The sequence below is a fragment of the Hibiscus syriacus genome, unplaced genomic scaffold (genome assembly GCF_006381635.1).
Source record: "Hibiscus syriacus cultivar Baekdansim isolate YM2019G1 unplaced genomic scaffold, ASM638163v2 tig00015919_pilon, whole genome shotgun sequence".
NCBI classification, from domain to species: Eukaryota; Viridiplantae; Streptophyta; class Magnoliopsida; order Malvales; family Malvaceae; genus Hibiscus; species Hibiscus syriacus.
In genome coordinates this window covers 129,992-154,882 of record NW_024062375.1, presented here as the reverse complement: position 1 = coordinate 154,882, position 24,891 = coordinate 129,992, and the positions used below count along the sequence as shown (strand labels likewise).

At 34.7% G+C, this 24,891-nt stretch overlaps 1 protein-coding gene and 1 pseudogene across 1 annotated transcript; both read left to right on the top strand.

The window, feature by feature from the left end:
- Positions 1 to 3,926: 3,926 nt before the first annotated feature.
- Positions 3,927 to 4,561, top strand: LOC120208142. Its single transcript, XM_039207487.1, has 2 exons — positions 3,927 to 4,090; positions 4,186 to 4,561. The coding sequence occupies exons 1-2, from the start codon at positions 3,927 to 3,929 to the stop codon at positions 4,559 to 4,561; spliced, it is 540 nt and encodes a 179-aa protein (XP_039063418.1).
- A 7,088-nt stretch (positions 4,562 to 11,649) lies between these two features.
- LOC120208141 lies at positions 11,650 to 12,177 on the top strand (annotated as a pseudogene).
- The last annotated feature ends 12,714 nt before the right edge of the window (positions 12,178 to 24,891 follow it).

Genomic DNA, 24,891 nt, shown 5'->3' with positions numbered 1-24,891 from the left:
GCTATTGAAAGCGGATTTGGTACGCCCCTATAATTTTACTTCGCTACAATCACCTTACCCTCATTGGTATAATGTCAACGCCCACTGCAAGTACCATGCAGGGATATCTAGGCATGACATCGAGAACTGCTTGACATTGAAAAATATTGTGTAAAATCTTATCAACACTAGAGATCTGGAGTTCAAAGCACCAGGTGCAAACATTTATCCCCTGCCCAATCATGGGGACAGGGAGTCAATGTGATTGACGAAAGAGAGAATAGGAGGATAAAGAGGGATGTATCAGAAGTCAAATCTCCTCTTAGCTGGACGTTTAGACAACTATACATATCAAGAATGATCAGGGGTGATCCCAACTCGAAACCGATGAGACATGAAATATATTGTGAGTATCACCAAAAAAAGAATCACGACATTCAAAATTGTGACGAATTCTGAGGATTAATTCAAGAGATGATTAACAATGGTGAAGTGGAATTCGTTAATAAAATGAGAGCTAACGAAATATGGATGTTTGTATGACGAATGGTTTTAACAGAATACAGGGAACGAGAAAGCATGTGATCATCACAGTTAGACCTAGAAACTAGAGCTTATCGTCAACAACTCCTAAAGTTGTGATTACAACTTTGTCTCCCTTCTCATTCAAGGACACACGACAGGTTCCTTAGAGTTATGTAACAAGTGTATTTATACTAGAAGGGTCAAGGTCTTCTGAAAACATAGGAGAGGAAAAAAGTCACTCACGAAAGAAATAAGTGAGGTAGGACATTTCACAATGAGTGGAAGATGCTACCCACCTGAGACGTCCACAGAGATAGACAGGGCAAAATCCAAAGCCAAGTCAGTGGTAGGACAAAATGTTTTAGCGAAGAACCTCCACTAATCATTACTGAGCTAGTGGCTAAAGTTTAGGGTCGTGAATTACTGAGGTTCTTAAAGTATAGTGAATACATCATAGTGGAGCAGCTTCACAAGCAGCATGCCAAAATCTCAATATTAGATCTGTTAATCAACTTAGAAGTACATCAGAATGCCTTGCTGAAAGTACTCAACCATATATTCGTCCCTAAGGATATTTTGACACATAAGTTAGACCAAATCGTAGGGTACATAGTTGCAGATAACTATATCATATTCACTGATGATGAGATCCCAAAAGAAGTGATGAGATCCATTAAGGCTTTAAATATCACAACACACTTCCACAACCATGTCTTATTAGGGGTTCTAATAGATAATAGGTCTGTATTAAACGTGATGCATTTGGATATGCTACAAAGGATGCCCATAGACAGCTCACACATGAGAGCTTATCATATTTTCGTCAGGGAATTCGATGGAACCCAGAAGGTCGTGATGGGGAAAATATAGATACCTTTGTTAATTGGACCTGGCATCTACCACATTGACTTTGTGGTGATGGACATCTACATGACCTATAACTGCTTACTGGGGAGACCCTGGATCTACGCTGTAGGGGAAATTCCTTCATCTCTACATCAGAATTTAAAATTCGTGATTGATGAGAGGTTGGTCAGCATCAAAGCTGAAGAAGAAATCATTGTTTCTATAATATCTTATGCCTTTTACATCGACATCAACGAAGATGACTTGGAATGTTCCTTCATGGATTTAGAGTTCATTAATGCAACATATGTAGCCGAATGAAGCAAGGTTCTGTACCCCGTGCTATCAAATTATACCAAGATGATAGTAAGTAAAACCCTTGGAAGAGGGGCAAAGACCAATAAGGGACTGGGAAAGGATCTATAGGGAATGGTACGACCCATAATTATCAAAAGAAAGAGAGATTGTTTTAGACTCGGGTTTAAGCCCACCTTTTAGCAACGTATCCAAGAGATGAGAAAAAAAGACTAAAGCAAGAAAAAACACGTTGAAATGAGAGGATATCCCTGGAGAACGCATGTCTTTCCCTCATCTAAAGAACTTTTTCAAATTCAGAAGAGTGTATGACGTACATCAGCAGCTGGCCAGTGCCATCAGGATTGAGGAGTTGACAAAAGAGGGGGAATTTATGGGAGAAGCTTTAGAATGATTGTCTGTCAACATGATTACCAAGGCAACCATCCTGGAAAGTTTTTAGCTTCAATCCGTCATTGCTTCCCCTGTGAAAATCTCGACAACTAGACAGATGAAGACCTTCTTATAGTTTTTAGGGTTAACTCAAAGTAATGCCCAGAAATAACTCGTGTTAGCATCTTAAAAGTATCTAAAGGATTTTTTTTAAAACTTAAAGATTATCAAATTGATTAATGAAAGATATTTTTCTTATTTTCTCAAATGACAATCACTTTCATTCTTCGCATTTTTGCATCGCGTTCTTTGCATCATATTTTGTATTATATATTCTTTATTCTTTATTTTCCAATATATACGAGCCAAATTTTATGCAGATGTCACAATAATACTAGCATAAATGTTCATAAGGTCAGTTACAAGATAGATTTTGAGTGACCTTTGTGCCTGGAAGAAGTCTATGAGTGCAAAGATGAGGAAGACTGTGAAGTTCCTAATGAGCTATTAAGATTGGTGGAAAAAGATGAAAAACAGATTCTACCCCACAAAGATGAAACAGAGGTTGTGAATTTAGAAATAGTAGAAGTAAATAGAGAGATAGAAATTGGCACTACTCTATCCGCAGGAATAAAGCTAGAATTAATAAGTTTGCTCTAAGAGTTTAAAGATGTCTTTGCATGGTTGTATCAAGACATGCCTGGGTTGAGCACTGATATAGTAGTCCATAAGTTTCCAATTGAGCTAAAATGCAAGCTAGTTCAACAGAAACTTAGGAGAATGAAGCCAGAAATGTTATTAAAGATAAAGGAGGAAGTGATGAAACTGATCGATGCATGTTTCCTTCAAGAGGAAAAATATCTCGAATGGGTAGCCAATATAGTTTAGGTACCTAAAAAGGATGTGAAGGTCCACAAATACATGGATTATCGATACCTTAATAGGGCTAACCCGAAGGACAATTTCCCTTGCCTCATATAGATACTCTGGTAGACAATACTGCGAGGTATTCTTGGTTTTCCTTCATGGATGGCTTCTCGGGGTATAATCAGATAAAAATGAGTCCTAAGGACATGGAGAAAACAACATTTATAACCGTGTGGGGGACGTTTTTCTATAAAGTGATTTTGTTTGGTTTGAAAAATGTTGGGGTAACTTATCAAAGAACCATGGTAACTCTTTTCCATAACATTATGCATAAGGAAATTGAAGTATATGTGGATGACATGATTGCCAAGTCCCGAACAGAAGAAGAGCATGTACAAAATATGAGAAAATTATTCCAAAGATTGAGGAAATATCAATGAAAGCTCAATCCAGCTAAATGCATGTTCAGGGTAAAATCATAGAAACTACCGGGCTTCATGGTGAGCCAGAAAGGAATCAAGATCGATCCAGATAAGGTCAAGGCAATTCAAGACCTTCCAGCACGTCGCACGTAAAAAAAAGTTCTAGGCTTCCTAGGAAGACTAAATTATATATCACGATTCATTTCTCAGATGACCAATAAGTGCGATTCGGTGTTCAAATTTCTTAGAGAGAATAATCTTGGGGTGTGGAATAACGAATGCCAAGAGACTCTGGAAATTATCAAGAAATACATGTCCAATTCCCCCATACTAGTAGCACCAGTACCTGACAGGCCACTAATTCTCTACTTAACAGTTTTCGAGAATTCAATGGGCTACGTGCTATGGCAACATGACGAGTAAGGAAAAAAGGAAAGAGTTATTTATTACTTGAGCAAGAAGTTTACCGATTGTGAGACTCGATACCCACTGATTCAAAAGTTGTGTTGTGCCTTAGTTTGGGCAACCCAGAGACTCATGCAATACATGTTATACCATACCACATGGCTGATATCTAGGATTGATCCATTAAAATTTTTTATGGCGTCTCCTGCTTTGACTGGTAGACCTGCTAGATGGCAGATGTTGTTGTCCGAATTTGATATTATCTATGTGAGCCAAAAGGTAATAAAAGGGAGTGTCATAGCCAACTTTCTTGCAAGTCGTTCCTCGGAAGATTATGAGTCTTTAAACTTCAATTTCCCGTATAAGGATTTGATGTGCATTTCTATTTAAGAAGAAAAAATCGTGGACAACAAATCCTGGATATTGTACATTGACGGAGCCTCTAACCTTCTAGGAAAAGGAATTGTGGCAGTATTAATTTCCCCAGAAGAGATCTACTATCCTTTCACAAGTATATTGGAATTCTTTTGCACCAACAACATGGTCGAATACGAAGCATGCATCATGAGGTTAAAAGCATCAAAATGCTTAAAGTATATGGAGATTCCTCATTAGTCATGTATCAACTAAGAGGAGAATGGGATACAAAGGAACCAAAGCTAATTGGATACCAGAACTTGGTCCTCGAGCTATTGAAAGAATTTGAGGATGTCACATTCAAGTATCTCCCCCGAGAAAACAATCAAATGGATGATGCTTTGGCTACATTGGCTGCGATGTTTAAAGCTAATAAGAATACAGACATGATGCCAATAAGGATGCAAGTATAAGAGACTCTTACTCATTGTTATCTTCTAAAATAAGAAGTGGATGGCCATCCATGGTACCACGATATCTTATAGTAAATGAGATACCAGACATATCCCCTTGGTACATATGAAATTGACAAGAAAATAATCAGAAGAATGGAAGTTGGATACTTCCTTGATAGAGATATCTTATACAAAAGGGGCAGTGACCAAGTTTTGTTGAGATGTGTAACTGCCAAAGAAGCAAAAAGTGTAATGGAAGAGGTGCATGGTGGAACACGTGGAAAACATGTAAATGGTTTATCTATGGCTAGGAAAATCATGAGGTATGGATACTATTGGGCCACGATACATACAAATTACGTCAATTATGTAAGAATATGTCATAAATGTTAGATATATGCCTATAAAATTCAAGCACCGCCTTTGCCTTTGCATATTATGAGCTCACCTTAGTTATTTTCCATGTGGGGTATGGACGTCATTGGGCCAATCACACCAAAAGCTTCAGATGGACATCGATTCACCTTAGTGGCAATTGATTATTTCATTAAGTGGGTAGAGGAAGCTTCCTATTCCAGTATCATGAGATCTACAGTTTGCAAGTTCATAAAGAGAGAAATTATCTGTCGATATGGATTGCCAGAGAGAATCATCACAGCTAATGCTACTAATCTGAATAACAAGATTATTGATGAACTTTGTGCGCAGTTCAAGATAAAAACATGCCAATTTCGTGACCTACTACCCAAAAATGAATGGGGCAGTAGAAGCGACAAGCAAAAGCATCAAAATTACCATTGCAAAGACTATAGAAACTTACAGAGATTGGTATGAGAAATTAACCTTTTCCCTCTATGGATATAGGACGACCGTGCGTACATCGAAAGGGGCAACACCCTTCTCTCTGGTATATGGAATAGAGGAAGTCATACCTATTGAGGTTGAAATTCCATCACTTCGAGTCTTGAAAAAAATAAAGTTAGATGAAGCAGAATGGGCTCAATCTCGTATTGATCAATTGAAACTTATTAAAGAGAAAAGGCTGAAAGCTATATATCATGGGCAAATGTACCAAAGAAGGATTATGAGAGCCCACGATAAAAAAGTACGCCCAAGAAAGTTTTAAGAGGGGGATCTAGTACTTAAAAAGAGTTTGCAAATCTAGAAAGATTTCCACGAGAAATGGATGCAAAATTGGGAGGGGTCATACATTGTCAGAAAGGCCTTCTCCGGAGGAGCATTGATTTTGGCAGAGATGGACGGAAGAGTGTTGAGAAACCCAATAAATTCAGACTATGTCAAGAAATATTACGCCTAAGAAAGAGAAAATAAAAATAAAAAATAAAAAAAATAAAAAAAATAAAAGAAAATGAGGGTTAAAGGTGAAAACCCGTAAAGATCATCTTGAACCAAGGGAATGATTTAAGTTGAAAACCTGAAAAGATGGCTCAAATGCATTTTGATGTTATGGTATCCGGAAAATAAACCCTCTCAAAATACTAGTAGCCAGTGAAATACTTCACTTCTGCAAATAACTCTGCTACCTCGAGATCTCCCAAACAGAGAATCACCTCGATATGTCAAATTAACTTATTCATGAACACTTGTTCTAGAATTCGTTATGACATTCTTTTTGCTTCCAAAATATCTATTCAATATTTTCAGTTGCCATGACTTTGTGTAAAACTTATATTTCGTCAATAAATTTCATGATTATCATTTCAATCTTCAAATCATTCATTTTTGCGTGTCACAAACTACCTAACATAATTCAAATTCCAAACGAATAATTTATCGGTTTTACTTTTGAGTTAACCTGTAAAATACTAGAAATCCAAGGCAGTCCACCAGGTCGATATTTACACTCATTGAAGAAAGTAGTTGACAAAAGGCAAGACAAGAGATGACAACAGTCCGAATAACATAGTAAATAATGAAAAGGCGATGACACAGTTTCATTCCCAGTCATGTTTCCGGCCACTGTCAGGTAGAGGCGCGCATAGATCTTTAGGAAATCAGTCTTTAGGGATTACGAATCAGACAAGGAGTCAGTAAAGACAAAAACTAGATAAAGATAAAAAGGAAAAAAAGTCTAACGATACCTTAAAACTTAAAACATGAAATTCACATTATGCATATTCAAGCATTTTCAAAATAGAAACATACACATTCATTTGGAATCAAGTTTTGAATGTCTAACAGGAATTCAAGGAGTCAACAAATATTTCATATGAAAGAAGAATCAGTCCATATTTCCTTTAACCGTTGAAGGAAATAGATCGCAACGAAATTAAGGACCATATGGTTATTACCTTCGGGTACTTTAAATAAAAATCACTGACTGCAGGTTTAAAAGTCTTCAAAGAGAAGATAAACCAATCAACATTTCTAGTGGAGAGTTCATAATAAGAAGAACTCATCTGATAAAGGGAGAAGAAGCTCATAATGAGAAGAACTTGTTTGACCTTTGCTCGATTCATCGCATATGGAGTTGAATCAGCGATGCCTCACTTGAGGGATTAATATTTCCAATGGAGAGTTCATAATGAGAAGAACTTATCCAATAAAAGGAGAAAAAGTTCATAATGAGAAGAACTTGTTCAACCCTTTTTGCTCGATTCTATCACAGAAAGAGATAGATCAGCATCAACATTTTGTTCGATTTTATCACAGAATGGGGTGGATCAATAGGAACGAAAAAGGAGAAGAAATTCACAATGAGAAGAACTTGTTCAACCTTTGCTCAAATCCATCACAGAAGGAGGTGGATCATCATTTCCAATGAAGAGTTCATAATGAGAAGATCTCGTTCGAAGAGTGATAAAAATTTCATAATGAGAAGAACTTGTTTAACATTGGCTCGATTCCATCACAAAAAGAGGTGGATCATCATTTTCAATAAAAGAGTTCATAATGAGAATAACTTATCCAAAGAGGGAGAAGAGGTTCATAATGAGAAGAATTTGTTTAACCTTTTACTCAAATCTGTCACAAGATGAGATGGGTTGTCATTTCAATGGAAGGGTTCATAATGAGAAGAACTCGTCCGAACAGAAGAGTGAAGAGTTCATAATGAGAAGAACTTGGAGCTTAGAAATATCAGATGACCAAACTAAAAAATTGGTGCTTTTTGTCTTTTCCCTATTCCTATTTCACAGCAATGAGCAAAGAAAGGCAACTGTAATCACCAATTTTTCACCATATATATTATTATTATATTATTATGATAATACAAAAATTTAAAAAAAGAAATCAAAAAAAAGGAAATCCCTTAGTATCTGAGGCATTCAATGCTCCGGTTGAAGTTGATCACCAACTCGTCTGTCATCACCAACTCAGCTGCTGCCAAGCCCCAGGTATTGCCATACACGCCACTAACCCTCTGCAGCAGCCTATCCCCTACAGCACAACAACCACGCCATCACCAAAATACAAAGCAATGTCAAATTATTTTAGGCTAATACCTACTGTAATATGGGTATAAAACCCAAATCAAGCAATTGTAAAAGGGAGACTTTTCTCCCTTCATATTTAAAGCAATACAAGAGCAAAAAAAAATTAAGGTAATTTGTTTCTTTTTTTCAGTTAAAAAATAAAAAAATACAATATAAAGAGAAAGTTGAGTGGTTATCGGATAGCCATGGGTGGCAGTCAGAGCGGACCGGAGGTGGCTAGGGTTGGTCCGACGATGGTTGGCCGAGAGAGAGAGAGAGTTGGGAGAGTTTTGTTTTTGTTTTTGTTTTTGTTTTTGTTTTTTTGAAATAGGTGAAAGAATGAAAAAAAGAGAAGAGATATGTTTTATATAAGAGTTTTTGGGTTATTCATGCTTAGGTCCCTCTAGTTTTAGCGTAATTTTGCACTTTGGTCACTTGCGAGGAACAAATATGTTATTTTCCCATTCTTTACTCATGCTATAAATTGATTAGTATAATCACGCTTAAGTCCCTCCAGTTTTTGCACTCTGGTCACCTGCAGTGATCGCTTTATTTTATTTTACTTTTGTTGGACTAATTTTGTGATTTTCACATTTGTATTTAATAGTGTATTTTAGGCTTAGAAAAATGAATAATTATCTATTAATCCCTATAGTTTCATTTTTTTTATATTTTAGTCACTAACTTGTTTTTTATTTTTATTTTAATTTAGTTATTCAATTTCAAATTTATTTTAATATAGTCCTTGTATTACATGTTTAATTTATTTCTTTTAAACCCCTATAATTTAATGACAATGTGATTTAGTCCCTTTATATTTAATTTGTTAGATCTCGACTAAAATTCATATTTGTTCGCTTATTTTATTTTATTTTATTTTATTTTATTAATTTATTTATTTTGCATTTTAAATTTTTTACTTAGTTGTTTGATACTTTAAAATGCATGGTTATTTTGTATTTATATTTAATTTAATTAATCCTCGTAGAGTTTCTCCATGAATTATGATTTTTAAGTTAAAATTTCAATTTAGTAATTAGAGTTTCACCTTAGACTTAATTAGGGAACAATTCGATTATAGTTTTCTCAAAAATGTTCGATTACTCGAATCGATTGTTCGAATCCTCAAATTGTTAATCATTAAATAATTTCTAAAAATTATTTAGTTCAACCTCTTTATTTTTTTACCACAATTATTAGAACCTTGGTTTATTGGCTAGTCCTTAAACTTTAGATATTATAGATTTAGTCATTTTACTTTAATTTACTTACACCAAAGTCTCCGAACTCTAGAGTTTTATATTTAGGTCTCTAAGACATAGTTCTCTTATTTTTAGCCTTTTTATTTTTAATTAGACTTTTAAATTAACATAATCAATTTGAATAGTTAGAGCCTCCATTTTAACCTTCATTTCAAACTAGTCTTTAAACTTAGGCGGATTTTTTTAATTTGGTCCTTGCTTTTGTTTCAGGTTCCATTTTAATTATTTGAATATTCCAGAATTGGTTAAAATTAATTAGGTTAATATTAGAGCCTACACTTTTAGGTTTAATTCCTTAGGTCCTTTAAATTTTATAATTTACACTTTAAGTTAGAGAAAGCCTTAATATACCCTTAGTTTAATTAGAATTAATAATAAACTATTAGATGGCATTATGTTTTGAAACTTAAGGCAATGTTCACTTATTAGGGAGTCAAAAGTACATCTCCCGCAATTATGTTCAAGGGATGACTACTGGTGATTCCCGAAATAGATCAACATCTTTTTCAAAACTGCATCATGATTTCAAAGATATCGAGGCAATGTTCTGTTATTGGGCACAATAGCCGATCTCCCGCACTCATACTAGGGGCGAAGGCTATCGACTTTAATAAACGAATACCCTTTTTAACTTTGCATCCATGATGATTTTAAAATTAGATAAAGTTCAAACTCAAAATTTTCAATTTTAAATATAGGGCAATCAACTAGGTACCAATTTTTTTGGGCGTTGTGGGGGGGTGCTAATCCTTCCCCACGAGTAACTGACTCATGAACCTATTTTCTGGTTTTCGCAGACCCTAAAACTTGGTATTTTGATAAAAATAAAATATCTTTTTAAATTACCCGGTTTTATAGTGTTCTGAACGCACCGTAAAATGATTGGTGGTGACTCTTTACATTTCAAAATCTTTTCAAAGAAGAAACAAACCCTAAGTCGTACTGGTGTTTTCCCCGTCAGGCGATGAACAGTGACAACAACAGGCACCAAATTTTATGTAAGAGAGGTGCACTTCTAAAATTTTAAGAATGTACAAACTTATATAATTCTAAGGGGGCGAAAACATATTTTTAATAGAAAATACATAAAAAAAATCTAAAATATATGGTAATTTTAAATTTTTAGGGGAGAAAATTGCTCATGTTCGATCCCTATCGATATTGATCTAGTTCTTGCCAGAAGATCATTCTGGGCAAAACACTTTTATGATTGTGTGGATTCCATCTAGGGATAGGCATGGAACCTGAACCCGACGGGTTCCGACCTGACCCGACCCGATCGGGTCAAATTTTTTAAAAAACAATTGGGTTTGGGTAGGGTTTTATATTAAAATATTCAGAGTCGGGTCGGAGTCGGGTTTAGAATTGAAATAATCCTACTCGACCCGACCCGAAAAATTAATGCATAATTATTATTATTTTTTTACTTTTTTTACTTTCCTTGTAATGCGTAGCGTTTTCTATCAATTCAAAGCATAAATGAGATAGGGTTATCTTATCTATACTTGGTCTGCATTTTTAATTGTTTATTTAATGAGGTTAGTGATTGCTTACCTGTCACTAAATGTTTTTTCAGTTCCAACGATTATTTTAGCTTTTTTAACTGGTTTTAATGTTTTTTTCACACTTTTCCCTCTTTTTTATTTACCAAACGTTAATGCAATCCACGTGGAATGCATGCGAGCAATCGGGGAGTGTTCCTGACATATTATCTTCCAACTCCAACAGACACACGACGCAGTCTTTGGGGTTGTTGTTGGGTCTGGCTTTCAAAGTGTAGAGGGCAAGCGGCAGCGTTTTTATGGCAGAGTCATCGAGGCCGACAAGCGTGATATTAAGGTGTAGCTTTAACGATTATTTTAAGTGTTTTTTATATTTTAAATTAAAAAATTTGTAGGTTTTAATAAATAAAAAATTAAATCGGATCGGGTCGGGTTGAGTTTTTTAATTGTTTATCGGATCGGGTCTGGTCGGGTGAAATTATAATTTCATCGGGTCAGGTCGGGTTACGGGTGGAGTATCCTTTCTTCTCGGGTTGGGTTAGGTGGTCCAAAAACCCGACCTAACCCGACCCATCCCTAATTCCATCCCACCTCCCAACTCAAATGATAGCCTCCGCCTCTTCGGAAAAAACCATAGGTTGGTAGACTCGCGGCAATTGAAAGACTCGTATACGTTGGGTCCCCAAATTAACAAATGCAGTGGCTGATAAGCTCGCGAAGATGACTCCTCCCTCAGTATCCCAGTTGATTCTTCACGATACACCCCAACCGAAGTCGAGCACCTCTTAAACATAGATGCAAATGAAGCTTCTTCCTCACTCCCGACTTAGTCTAGTATAGCCTCCTGTTTTGGCTTTCTTTAAATTAAAAAAAAAAAACATGTTGGTAAAATAACATGTTGCTTTGTTATGAGGTGTGCACCAGCTCACTTTGCGAAGTGTTGTTCTTTTACATGTGGTGAAGGTGATAGAGCTACTGGAAAATGCGTTCCGAACGCAGTTTCGATGGTAACAGAAGTGGAAAATAGCAACTCCGAGACCGCTCGATCTTCAGAGCCAACTAATGTACCTGCACTGCACAAGTAGTTGAGGGCACCCTTGATTCTGTTTTGATAATTCGAATAAGTGACAAAGAACCAAAGAAACGAAAGTTTGTTCCTCCAAGAGCTTCAGCTTCTAAGAAAAGGGTATACTATGATGCCGGTAACACTATCGAGAACGCCATGTATGAGATATTTTCTGCTTTCAAGTTGAGAGCTTTACGAAGAGATGCATAAAAAGTGTCCGGAAGAGTTGCAGCATTTAGAAGAGCTGGATGATGCTGAGTTTACGAAGTCTTTCAATGTTCTCAAAGACAATAAAAATGCAATTGCTTTTATGACGATCAAAGGGCCTCGGCGTTTGACTTGGTTGAGGTCTCCATGGCAAGCATCGTGACAAGAAAAATCGAAATACATTGGAAACTATCAGCTCACCTCCCATTCGTTAGTGTTATAGTTTTTCTGTTACAGATACATTTCTATTTGTGAGTACATCAATATTTCCGGTTGAAGATTTGAAATAATTTTTACCCCATAATTTTCCATATTGAGCTTTCACTTTAGAGATCCCCAAGTTTGTATGTATGCTTAAGCTTTAAGTTATTAGAATTTTTGTGCCTTTACATGCAGGGACGACTTAGAAAATTTGTTTTTGTGTAAAATTTAGAAATTGTATGGAAAAAAAATTATTTAAGAAAATTAAGTTTCAAAATTTTTATTGTTAAATATTTTTTTACATGAGGTCAATTTCTTTTCTAAACACTATCAAAACCTTTCTAAAATGAGTATCATTTTGTTTTCTTTTATATTATATATAATTTTTATGGAAAAAAATTAAAAACTTTCTCAATACATACAGGCTCCCCCGGTATTTACATACAACTTCAAGTGGCATGTGGCGATCTCTCTAGACATATCAAAGTAAGGAACAATACAACTTCATCTTCCATGTTGACATCATTTTCTAATTAACTTGTTATTTAGTTCAAGAAGTAATATTTCTAAATTCACCAGAGGCACATTCAAACTGTTTCCTTCTTCCTCCTCACCTTTCTTCTTATTTTCTCTTCTTCTCTTTTCTCCAAGGCCCCACCTTTCTTTATCAGCTTCATCTACTCAAGATTATCAAGGCAAGATTCAAGGTCTTTGGACCATGAGCTTAATGGGAAGCTCACCTTTTCTTCAATGGTGTTCTTGAACTTTTATAGGGCTTTGGGAGGGTTTGAGATCCAAGAAGTTCATCCCATGATTTATATCTGTTCATGAGGTTTAGTTGTTGTTTAACAATTTATATTCATCATTTTAATGTTGGAACCATTTTGTTGGCTTTTACTTGGTGGAAGAGTGGTGCAAAACCGCCAAAGAGCAAGGCCAAGGATGATTTTATTCTTGGATGATCTAGAAAGATATTTGAGTTGCTTGGAGGCTCAGCTAACACTCTAAGTCTTTCCTATTACTTGTATGTTATTTACATGGGATTTTCTTGTTTGTATGGGATGATGAAGCATGTCGGGACTTGGGTGCTTATTGGAACATGTTAGTATTGATTTCTGCATGGATGAGTATAATTGGTCACATGTATGTAGTGATGACTTCCTAAACTCGATACGGATACTATAAAAAGTCAGTAATCGGATAGGACTTATATGGCTCGCTTAAGAAAGTGGAAGATCATTTGGAAATAATAATAATAATAAGTTTGGTGATTCAATAATAAATTAATTGACTTCAAGATCCGTAAATTTTGATTAATTTCTTTTAAGGTTAAATATCGGGAATATTTGGATATTACCAAAAGTAGCCCTATTGGGATAAAATTACGAAAATGCCCTTGTAATAGAAAAGGACTAAGACTTTCCCAGATGGTGAAAATAACTCTAAAAGGACATACTTGACTAATTATCATAGAAATTGCATATGATTAAATTTAAAGAAATTACTGAAATGTCCTTGATCTTCGTAATAACTATAATAACCTCCAACGATCAAAGAAACAAAATACCCTGAATGTTAAAGGAACTAAATTGCATTAAGCCTAACTTATCCAAAGTATGCCACTGATAGATTTGAATGAAATGACAATGATACGCTTAAAGTGTTAAGCATAATGGAATGGCTATGATAATATAAAAGGACTAAGACTTTCCCAGATGGTGAAAAATAACTCTAAAAGGACATACTTGACTAATTATCATAGAAATTGCATATGATTAAATTTAAAGAAATTACTGAAATGTCCTTTATCTTCGTAATAACTATAATAACCTCCAACGATCAAAGAAACAAAATACCCTGAATGTTAAAGGAACTAAATTGCATTTAAGCCTAACTTATCGAAAGTATGCCACTGATAGATTTGAATGAAATGACGATGATACGCTTAAAGTGTTAAGCATAATGGAATGGCTATGATAATGGAAACGACCTGAGAAATCATATATTGATATACTTGAACCTTGGAATCTTCGATTTAAATTTCAAATCTATATTGGAATTACAAAATTGCCCCTGAAGTGTAAAATGACCAAAATACTCTTAAAGTGTAAAATGACCTAAAGTATCTCCAAGCCCTGGAATGACTTAATACCCTCAAGCTCTGAAACGATTAAATCAACCTAGAGTACCAAAATAACTTTATTATATGACCGAATTGAATTGAACGGAAGTATCATATGTATCTGAATTTCAAAAATGTCTGAATTACTCTGGAAACTCCGAAGTGACCGGGATAAACTTAGCTACTAAATGAACTAAGTAACGTCGATGATTGAGAATTAAGTAAGTGAATTGGATAAGTCTGGTAACGTTGATGAACTTACATTATGTACCATCCCTAGGATCTATTCTGTGATGATTCTGAAGATGACCAATTCCACAAGAATTGTCTGTATTAAAAAGTGAATACTCTGAAAGTGCAGTGATTTGATTGGTTGACATGTATCATTGATGGGACTTGTTCAGCTTGAGTTAACTCGATATTCCAATAGATCGACACAAATCGTAAATGCCTTGAACCTTTGTTTCCCCCTTATCAACTCAAATCAATTGAATCCTCCAAGAATCTTATGCCCAAAATGCTTCTGATTTTCCTAAATAATGGAATCACTTTGGTCATATTTGAAAACACAAGTAACTCAGATGTAAAAGATTCTGAATACCTTTATGATTATTTAGTGCCTCCGAAAAATGTCCCAATACTTTATGAACCTGATAAATCACATTCTGAATAATTGATGATCCAGACCACTAATAAACTCTTTCGATAGTGATTCTAATTTCTGACATTCTATCGGTATACTGAAGATCCTTGTTTCTCTGCCCGATAAGATTATCCAGTATCTCCAAACAATATCTGGAACTTCTAATGTGTTCCCTGATCACATGAATGTTTTCTCTGATTTATGTTCTAATCTATGCTCTGATTTCTGATATCTCTGTTTACTGGCTGAAAATGTGTTATTTGGGGTACTTTGGGATCTGCATGAAGACTCTGGCAGGTTCAGTCGTTACTGGTAATTCCTTGTATAGGTTTTGCATCAACTTGAAATTCCTATCTCTGGAAGGTTCAGTCACTGTTGGTAATTCCTTTTATAGGTTCAGCATCGACTGGTATTTCCTTATGGACCTAAGGCGACTCTTGGGTAGGCTCCTGGGCCTAGTGGTAAGACCTTATGGACCCTAAGTGAATCCTTTGTTGTGTGCATTGAGTAAGTCTTTATGGGCCTGAGGGCACTCCCCTCAGGCGGGCACCTACGCTTCGGCGAGGGTAAGACATTATGGACTCAAGGTGCTCCCTTTGGTTGTCACCTACGCCTTTTTGGGCCTAGGGTAAGTCCTTGTGGATGTAGTTTTAGGAACTGCAAATTGGCATTCGGTTGTAGGGACTTACTATGGTTTTTGAAAAATACGTTTTAAACTCCTACTGCTTTAAAAATGATCTTTACATTTTCATTTGTTTTGCGGGAACACACTAGACACCCTTTTCTGATCTCCTGAACCTAGTCCTCTTAACGTTTACTCTGAACTGGAAGCTTCCTGTCTTTTACTACCTGAGATATCGGTAGGACCTCTGCTCAGCATAAAAATATGTAGATGTCAGAACCAATAAGAAAATTATGCTTACATATTATATGCATGTTCTTCAGCATCTTCTGCTAGTTCTGTACTATTGAGCTTCCCAAAGTTCACTCATTGACTCACTATTTCAGGTTGAAAGAATCAAACCAGTGTAGCTATCGACATCAGTAAAGGAGTTCCATCGGCGTTGCTTGCAGAGTACGGTGCATGTGATTAAGGGGCATGTAACTTGTATTTTGTTTTTATATCTGAGTCTGAAATCTATTTTATTTTTTAATAATGTTAAATTTTACTGTTATTTTTATAAATTGCTTTATGATTTTACATGTTTTAACAAAAAATTTAATTTTTCTGAGATTTTACGGTGGGTCGCTCCAGTGGCCCTAATGTGACACCTCGGATCGGATCGTGCCACCTGTATCGGTCTGAAGGGTTATAGAAACAGTGAAAGTGCTCCCTTCAATTAGAAAAATGGCTTACCTGAATATCGTGATGATCCAACGATGGATTTGGGTATATCGAAGAAGAAAAACTGAGGGGATCAAAGTTAGATCTACAGAGATTGTTATATCTTCCGAAGAAATAGAGACAAGATTCACGCTCAGAAGGTCAAGGAGGTAAGACTAAAAGTTTTGGGCTTGAACAACCCGCTTGACCCGCACCATTTAACAATTTTAAGCTAATTCCAGTTTTAGTCCTTCCACTTAGTATATACTTCAATTCTATCATTTTAATATGATTTAATTGTTATTTTAACTTATTTAGCTTCTTATTTTTTTACGAACTATCCCTCAGCATGCGTGAATTAATATTTTTATTTGATTAATCAATATTTTCATTGAGTTTATTATTTAACATTTTTTTCGTTTTTGTAGTGTTATTTTTAGGAGTTTAATATTTCCATCAACAATCATATTCATATTATTATTATTATTATTATTATTATTATTATTATTATTATTTTAATAACATATCAGTTTTTTCTTGAGTAGTGTTATCAAAATTTTCTTTTCACAAAACGAGACAATTTGATCTTTTTAAAAATATTAATTTTGGATGTCATGAGAATGTTTAATCTTTCTCACGTGTAACCGACTACTGAATTTGACTTTGATCTGAGTGTTATACGTAGACTTGCATTTATGGATATTCGGTCTTACCTAACCTCAAACGATCTCTAAATATATGTGACGAATTCTTCAAAGATTCAAGGTATTAACCATGATTCTGGTGTAACATGTTTGTTGCATAGTAGTCCTTGGCAATAAAACTTTATTTTATACATATGAAATGGAGTAGAAATTTTATAAACTAAAGTTACTGGGAATAGAGAAGAAGTGGGGAATCCACATCGTCTTCACACTGCACGACTTGATAGTCCACAGTAAGATGGCCTGACGCGGAATCTTGGCCATCAATATCAATCGGCCTAAACGCAGTATCTAAGTCCAACACCAGGCCTCCGCTCCCGCATCTGTCCACCAGTCTCACTATTTCCTCATCTTTTGTACGAGTGCTGGTTAAATTTATATTAAAGCCAAGATTGATTAAACTATGTATATGCATGCATGGAAATATATAAATCATTTGATACCTTTAAGAATTGGCCACTAATGTCTTTCAATTCAGAACCAATAACGTTTCCACAGTAACCGGTCCATCCATATCTTTGGCGCCACTCCAAGGGTTTACCACCATCTAAGGCACCGCAAGCGGCGACACCGTAGCTCCAGTTATACTTTTCAACATTGTAGTCAGATCAGTAAGCTATGACATTAGTCTCACCAGGACCTGCCGGTGGTTGCGGAGGTGGCGGAGGTGGTGGAGGTGATCAACCCATCTCTGATCATATAAACGCAGTTTATATTAAATAGAATCTTCCGGGTTCACAATTGTCGACGATTCTCACCACCACGCTGACTTCATTGACAAGGTTGGTCACCTGCATTGATCTGCAGTATTTATATTAAACTCATGCATGAGAAATCAAATTTCATTCACCAAAAGGACCTTTAATATTTGCTTTTCTAATACTTTTAAGCACTGGCCACAACTAGCTGGGAAGGAAGGACCATTGCTTCGACAGAAGGAAGCCCAATAATGTTGTCTGCGCCATTCGAGAGGCTTATCGGCATCGAACGGGGCGCAGGCAACTCCTGCCTTGTTCAGGTCCCAATCAATCTTATAAGGTTCGTGGAACGCAGGAGTAATGCTACTAATGTACACAGCAGTAGTAGTAGCCTTAGAACCCACCACAATGCCCAACAACACAATACTAATTATGAAGTTAACTACTGATCTCTCCATTTTTGTATGAAAATGTATTTCTAATGTTTTTGTTTTTGAAAGATGGTACTTTGTATTAAAAATAACAAAATAAACCACTTCAAGGACCTCATTAAAAAATCTCCCTAATCTTAAATAGAGGAAAAAAAGTGACTTGGGATGGTAAAGAAAAATACACATAAAACACTTACAACATTGGGACGGTACCCCGTCCTCTCACAAGTCCCATTCTTACACATAAAAAGCCACCTCAGACAAACCGACAAGGTGAATAAAGGACACAATGAGGACCATACACATTCATCAAGACCCGAGGAAAGAAACTAAACAACAGACCGAAACACCAAAAACCATAACTTGGCAGAATCAACGCACTGAGAAAAGCAGCTCACTAAACTACCCTAATCCAACAAACAATAGCCTTGAAGCTCGAAAAAAATATATGCAAACACCCAGCAATCACCTTATTTCCACGAAAGGAACATCACACAAGGGCCTACATGTCAGAGCACCATCTCTAACAACCTCCTAGCTTCCCAAAACAATGCATATCCGAGGCTCATACACTCACACTTTGGATAACCGCCTGACAAGGCAGAGGAAAAAGACGCCCACTGCCTCCCCACACAATGAAACACGAGCTACACGAGAAGTTGCTGAAACTCCAGAGAAAAACAACTCCCGAAATTCAGAAGAAACCATAAAACTCAGACCAGGACAAAACGCCCATCCATCGACAGTATGGGCACGTCGAATAAACTATAACCGACAGCCACCTCTTTGCCCACTACAGGACCTCGATACCAACAACTACAGAAAAACCTTCCTGCATCAAGGAAACATCCCAGCACCAACTACAGCTGACTAACGCCTCTCCACCACCGGCCGGAAAACATTCAAGGAACACACACAGCAAACACAAACACAGGGGCAGCCAGAGGACAGCAACTAGAAGCAACACCAAAGGCATATAACTAGCCAAAAACAAACTCAAAGCAGCTGCAGGAGCAACACACATTCAAACGCAACACCACCCCAGCACAAGAAAGCAGAAGAAGACCCGACTGAAAATCTAATAATTCTTCGAAACGCAATGAACTCGTCAAACGCATCTCCAAACAATCGAAACGCATCCTTAAGGCTTGTCTAATGAATTATTATAATAATGTTATTGACAAAAACGGCCAACAAGGAAACCGTAGAGGGACTATCCACTACTCAATTCTTCCGGATGCTCGCACCAAGGATATAGACAAACAGAAAGAATATGGGAATGAAAAGTAGCATTTCTGGACAACCCATACAAAATGAAAACCCCACTACAAACCAAGCATTAATCTTCTACAACAACCCCAACAACCCTAATCAAACTCAAATCCAGAAAAGTAGCATTTCTAATGTTTTGATGAAATCATTTACAAGAACCCTTATATTTATACGCAAAATTTCCTCGCAGCTTTTAAAGCCAATTAATTTGGCACCTACTGGAGAAATAATTAAAGCCCCATAAAAATATAAATTGGCAAGTGGATGAATTATCAAAGGGATAATTGGTTTTTTCATTTTATACCTTTGAGCTGTGTGTGGCTTCCATGTTTCTTTTTCTTCTTTTTCTTTTTCTTTTTCTTTTTTTTCTTTTTAGTAGTACGGGATGATTCACGGTAGTATTTATTCATAATATTTCTTAATCATTAACAATATAAACACATTTTGCAGATGCAGTTACTCGAATCCATGAGAAAAACAGCAATCTTTTAATCATTAAGGTCACTCCATAAAATGTGATATCATAACTTTTTAATGAATATATATTTTTGAATATATTATAACACAAAAACTATTTTAAAGAAGATTTCATTTATTTATTTTGAAGTAGAGATTTAATTTAAAAAAACAGTGTAGTAATATATATTAATATATCGAGTCACATGCTTCATGCTGCTTCGTTTTCGTTTTTACTTGTTAATCATGCGAACATCTTATCATCAAGAAAGATAAGAAACAATGGTGGGTGATAAATGATAAGATTATGCAAACTATATTAATTTATTTATATTATCCTTCTTTTTACTATTTTAAAAAATATATTATCCTTTTTAAATTCAAATTTTACAATTAAATATCATATCAGTTTCTTTTAGTAATTATCTTTGTTTATATTATCTAATAATTGTATTTGATTAAATATATGTTATACGGTAACAAATTTTATTGTGTATAAATATGTTAATTGTCCTTAATAAAATAAGTAATGAATAATATTTTTATATTCTCCTTAATTTTTCTTTCATATGATATCAAACGCCCATCTCCCACGAATTTAGGTTTAGATACCAATAGTTATTGAAAACAATTTCAACCCAATCTGAAAGTTAAACCTGAATCAAATATGTCAAATTAGGCCACCAAAGTAATTACCCAAACCACAAACTCCAAAAATATGATTTATTTAGATATTTAAAATCAATAATATAAGATATGAAAAGCATAAACATTTATAAATGACAAAGCTACTTATTCAAAAACCAAATATGTATTTTCAAAAAAAATACATAAATAATAATAATAAAAATAATATTAAGATTTAAGGGGTCATTTCACCTCTAAAATGAATCCAAATCAGTAAATTTATTTATGTTTTTCAGTCGCATAAATTTTATCCTTAAAAAGTCATTTAATTGCATTAAATTTACCCTTTAATTGACATTGATGATTCCGGTATTGATGTGACAGTAAACAATATTGATGTGCTGATCTATTATGCTAACTTGGCAATCCAGTTTTAATGATGATGTGTGATAAGTGCCGAAATTATCAAATAAAAACAAATATATTCTTTCATAAAAATAATGAAATTAGTATAGAGAAACAGGGTTGATCCACAATAACTAAGGTAATTTTAATGTCAATTCCTTATTTCAACCTTTATTTATCTGCGAGATAATTAAAAAAATGGGGTTTAGAATAAATAAAAATAATAAGGTAAAAATTAATAATAGTAAATTGTAAATAAAGAATATGATTGTGATGATATAGCCTTAGGCTTTGCTAGGCTCAATTTCGATCGATCATCAAAATATATTTTCTTCCTTGATAGTACGTTGGTTAGACTCTACATTGTCCAACCCCTGCACCTAACTCTTCTCTCTAGTTGACCGAAATTTTCAAGTCTATCTACAAAATTCGGTATTGACTGGTCTAATTAAATCTTTCACCGTTAACACCAAAACAACTTTAAGTTCTGGAAGAGCCCAACTCGAGTTATAGAGTCTCTCTGAGAATCAAATTCGATCTTGATTCTCCTTAGCCGATCGCCGTTAAGTTTATTCACAAGAAACCAAATTTCAACCAACTGATCTAATTCCCAAACTGTATGCCAAAGCAGCCTTAAAGCCAACGACGTCTTTTTGAGTTGAAGGTGTTGTAACTATTAAAAAAATGGTCGATTGTCACTTCCAATTTCTGGAGAATCGAAGAATACTATCTCGAAGATGTGAAGAACAAGTCCCAATTCTCACCATTTAGAATTGAGCATCACAAAACTTCAGGCTAAGTGGAGATTTAGTTAAGTATAGATTGGATCATGCTTAGCAATTTCATGAAACAATAAAAAATGTAAAAGATAGAAAAGAAATAAAAAAAATATAACTTATATAAAATAATAGGAAATACAAAATCCAATCTCAGTCCAAATTATGATCCAAGGGGTTTTTATACCCAAGAATTCAAATAAAATAAAACAACTAAAAATACTAAATAAAAGATAAAGATAAAATATTCAAACTAAAAATCCTAAATTTAAATTTAAAGGTTTATCACAAAAGATAAATATAAATATTTAAAACTTGTAGTTCCGGATGAATTCTCCTTTATCTTCTAGATAACCTCTTATTTATCTCACAAGCATTTATCTTTAAGATAATTCTGAATTTTGACTTCAAGATAATGTGGGATCGTCTTCTAGAAGCTATTGAATGTACGTTAGATTCTATTGCGCCGAACTCGGATCACATCGTGCCTCAGGTCGTGCTCTTGACTCCTACCACGACTCTTAGTTAAATTCTAGAGTCTACCTTTAACTGATGGTTTTTGGGTAATTAATCTAATAAAGCTCATGATCAAAATAAACCTAAGAAAGAAACAAATCAATAATATTCGAGTTACAAATGAGGAATAAATTATACTAAAAACATGCAACATTCCACACATATTAATGTGACAGAAGAGAAGAATTATTTTTTTAGTATGCTTTGAGGGATAATTGATGTTTTACATAGTTTGAAGACATGATTGACTTTAGGGTAAACTATACAAATGGTCACTAATGTTTGGGTAAGTTTTCGTTTTCATCACTGATGTTTCAAAAGTCAAAAATCGATCATTAGCGTTATCGTTTGTTACAAATTGGTCACTTGACGTTAACAGTCGTTAACATGCGTGAAGAAAAACACAGCTGGCGCGTAAACTACTTACCTAGACTGGGTTGACAGCCACGTTTTTGAAACTTTAGTGGGGAAAACGAAAACTTACTCAAACATTAGTGATCAACTGTGTAGTTTACCCTAATTGATAAAGGGGGGAATCAAGGGCTTCATTTACCATTCTGAACCATTCCTCTTCTTCCATAAACATGTTTCTTCTTCTTCCATAAACATTTTCTTCTTCTTCCATAAACTCATTTCTTCTTCTTCCATAAACTCGTTTCTTCTGATTCCATAAACCCCTTTCTTCTTTTTCCATAAAGACATTTCTTTTTCTTCCATAAACCCATTTCTTCTTCTTTCATTCGTCTGAGAGAAAAAGTAGTGAGAAAAACTAGCAAAGAAAAACCATACTTGCATGGAGGTTACGACAAAGGGGGGACGACACTATGCTTTATGGTAAGCTTCTTTTGGGTTTGATAGAAAATAAAAATAAAACCTTAGTTGGGCATCCACAGTTGCAAAGTGGAACATTAATGAAGTCTTCCATCTTCAAAGGATTTATCTTCTCTTACATTTTTTAGAATTGTTTTTTAAAGAATAGAGATAGGAATGAAAAACCTTAAATTACGTTTAGGGATTGGGTTTTTTAAAGTAGAAGAGGTGATCGTTGAAGGCTTTTGGGTCTCTAACGTGGCAGTCAACCCAGTCCATGCAAGCAGTTAACGGGCCAATTGTGTTTTCCATCACGCCTGTTAACGACTGTTAACATCGAGTGACCAATTTGTAACGAACAATAATATTAGTGACCGATTTGTGACTTTTAAAATATCGGTGGTAAAAATGAAAGATTACTCAAATATTAGTGATCATTTGCGTAGTTTGCCCTTGATTTTCATTGAAGGTTCGAACCTTATTTAATCTTTAGAGAAAAAAGAAATTATTAAAATATTAAAAAGTATTAAAATATTCATAAAATATTAAAAATAAAAGGGTAAACTACACCCATGTTCACTTAACTATGGGGAGATTTTGATCTGACCACTGATCTTTCAATTTTGTCAATCAAACCATTTAACTATTTAAATGATATCAGTCAGGCGACCTGCCTTTGACATTTGACGAAGGAACTGACGTGGTCGTTAACAAAACTTAATATAGATACATATTTGATCCTCATTACTTACATATTCTATCAATTTGATATTAATTTTAATTTAATAACTTTGCTTAACATTCGATAAATGTGGAAAAAAAATTAGTTTAAAAAATAAAAATCTTAAACTCGTTTTTATTTTTAATCTTGAATTATCTATACTTTAAAATATATATGAAATGTATCAAACTATAAATCAATTATTAGATTTACTTGACTTCTGATTTCTTTGAGCTCTTCAACAACTGGGAATCGAAGAACATCATTAGCAAATGAGATAAAATCTACATCACCAGCGCTGTTATCATTCCGTTGAGGAATGACAAGTTGTGTCCCTGACTAATTTATGCATCCATATGCTCATCTGGATACAAATGAGAAATGGCAGTACGAAATAAATTACATCTCTGCAGCCTGCTTTTCATCTGATGTTGTCTTAATAAATAAATCTTGTGGAAAATTTTGGAGTTTGATATATGATACTATTTTTTTTCCTGATGAACGTATTAATTGGCTATCTTCTTCATGTTGCAGACAGGCTTTTGAGCATGGGAGAAATTAATCTAAAACCAGTTCTTTATTGGTCGAGTCCAGAATAGAGCCCTTAATCCTTCAAGAAAACCTCTGATGTTCTCTATACATGATTCCCTTTAATTGAGAATGAATAGAATCTAAGGTCCATTAAGAGGCAGTGAAGTATGTGTATGGTTATGGGTAATAACCCAAATAATGATAATTCCTGTTAGGTGGTGGTGGTAGTGGTGGTGAACGAAGAAGAAGAAACATGGGGCTTTTATTTTATTTTTTAATTGACAACTCAGATTTATATTAATGAGTTAACGGCCGAGGGATTAAAACCAAAAGGAGCCGAGGGAATAAAACCGAAGGAGCGATAACGTATGAAATCAAAGCCACTCTTTTTTTTAACTGGTAACTAAAATCAAACGACCAAAAACATAAAGAATCACTCATATAGTTTACCCTTAATAATATATGTAATCAATAATAATTAATATGTTATGTGATCCTTGAAATTTTTAACACATACAGATAAGTCCCAAAATGTATACAACTATAATTTAGACATCATTGATGGTCATGATTTGTGATTGAACCCTCATAACTGATAAGTTTGATAATTTAATCCTTAATTTCATGATTGATAAATGTT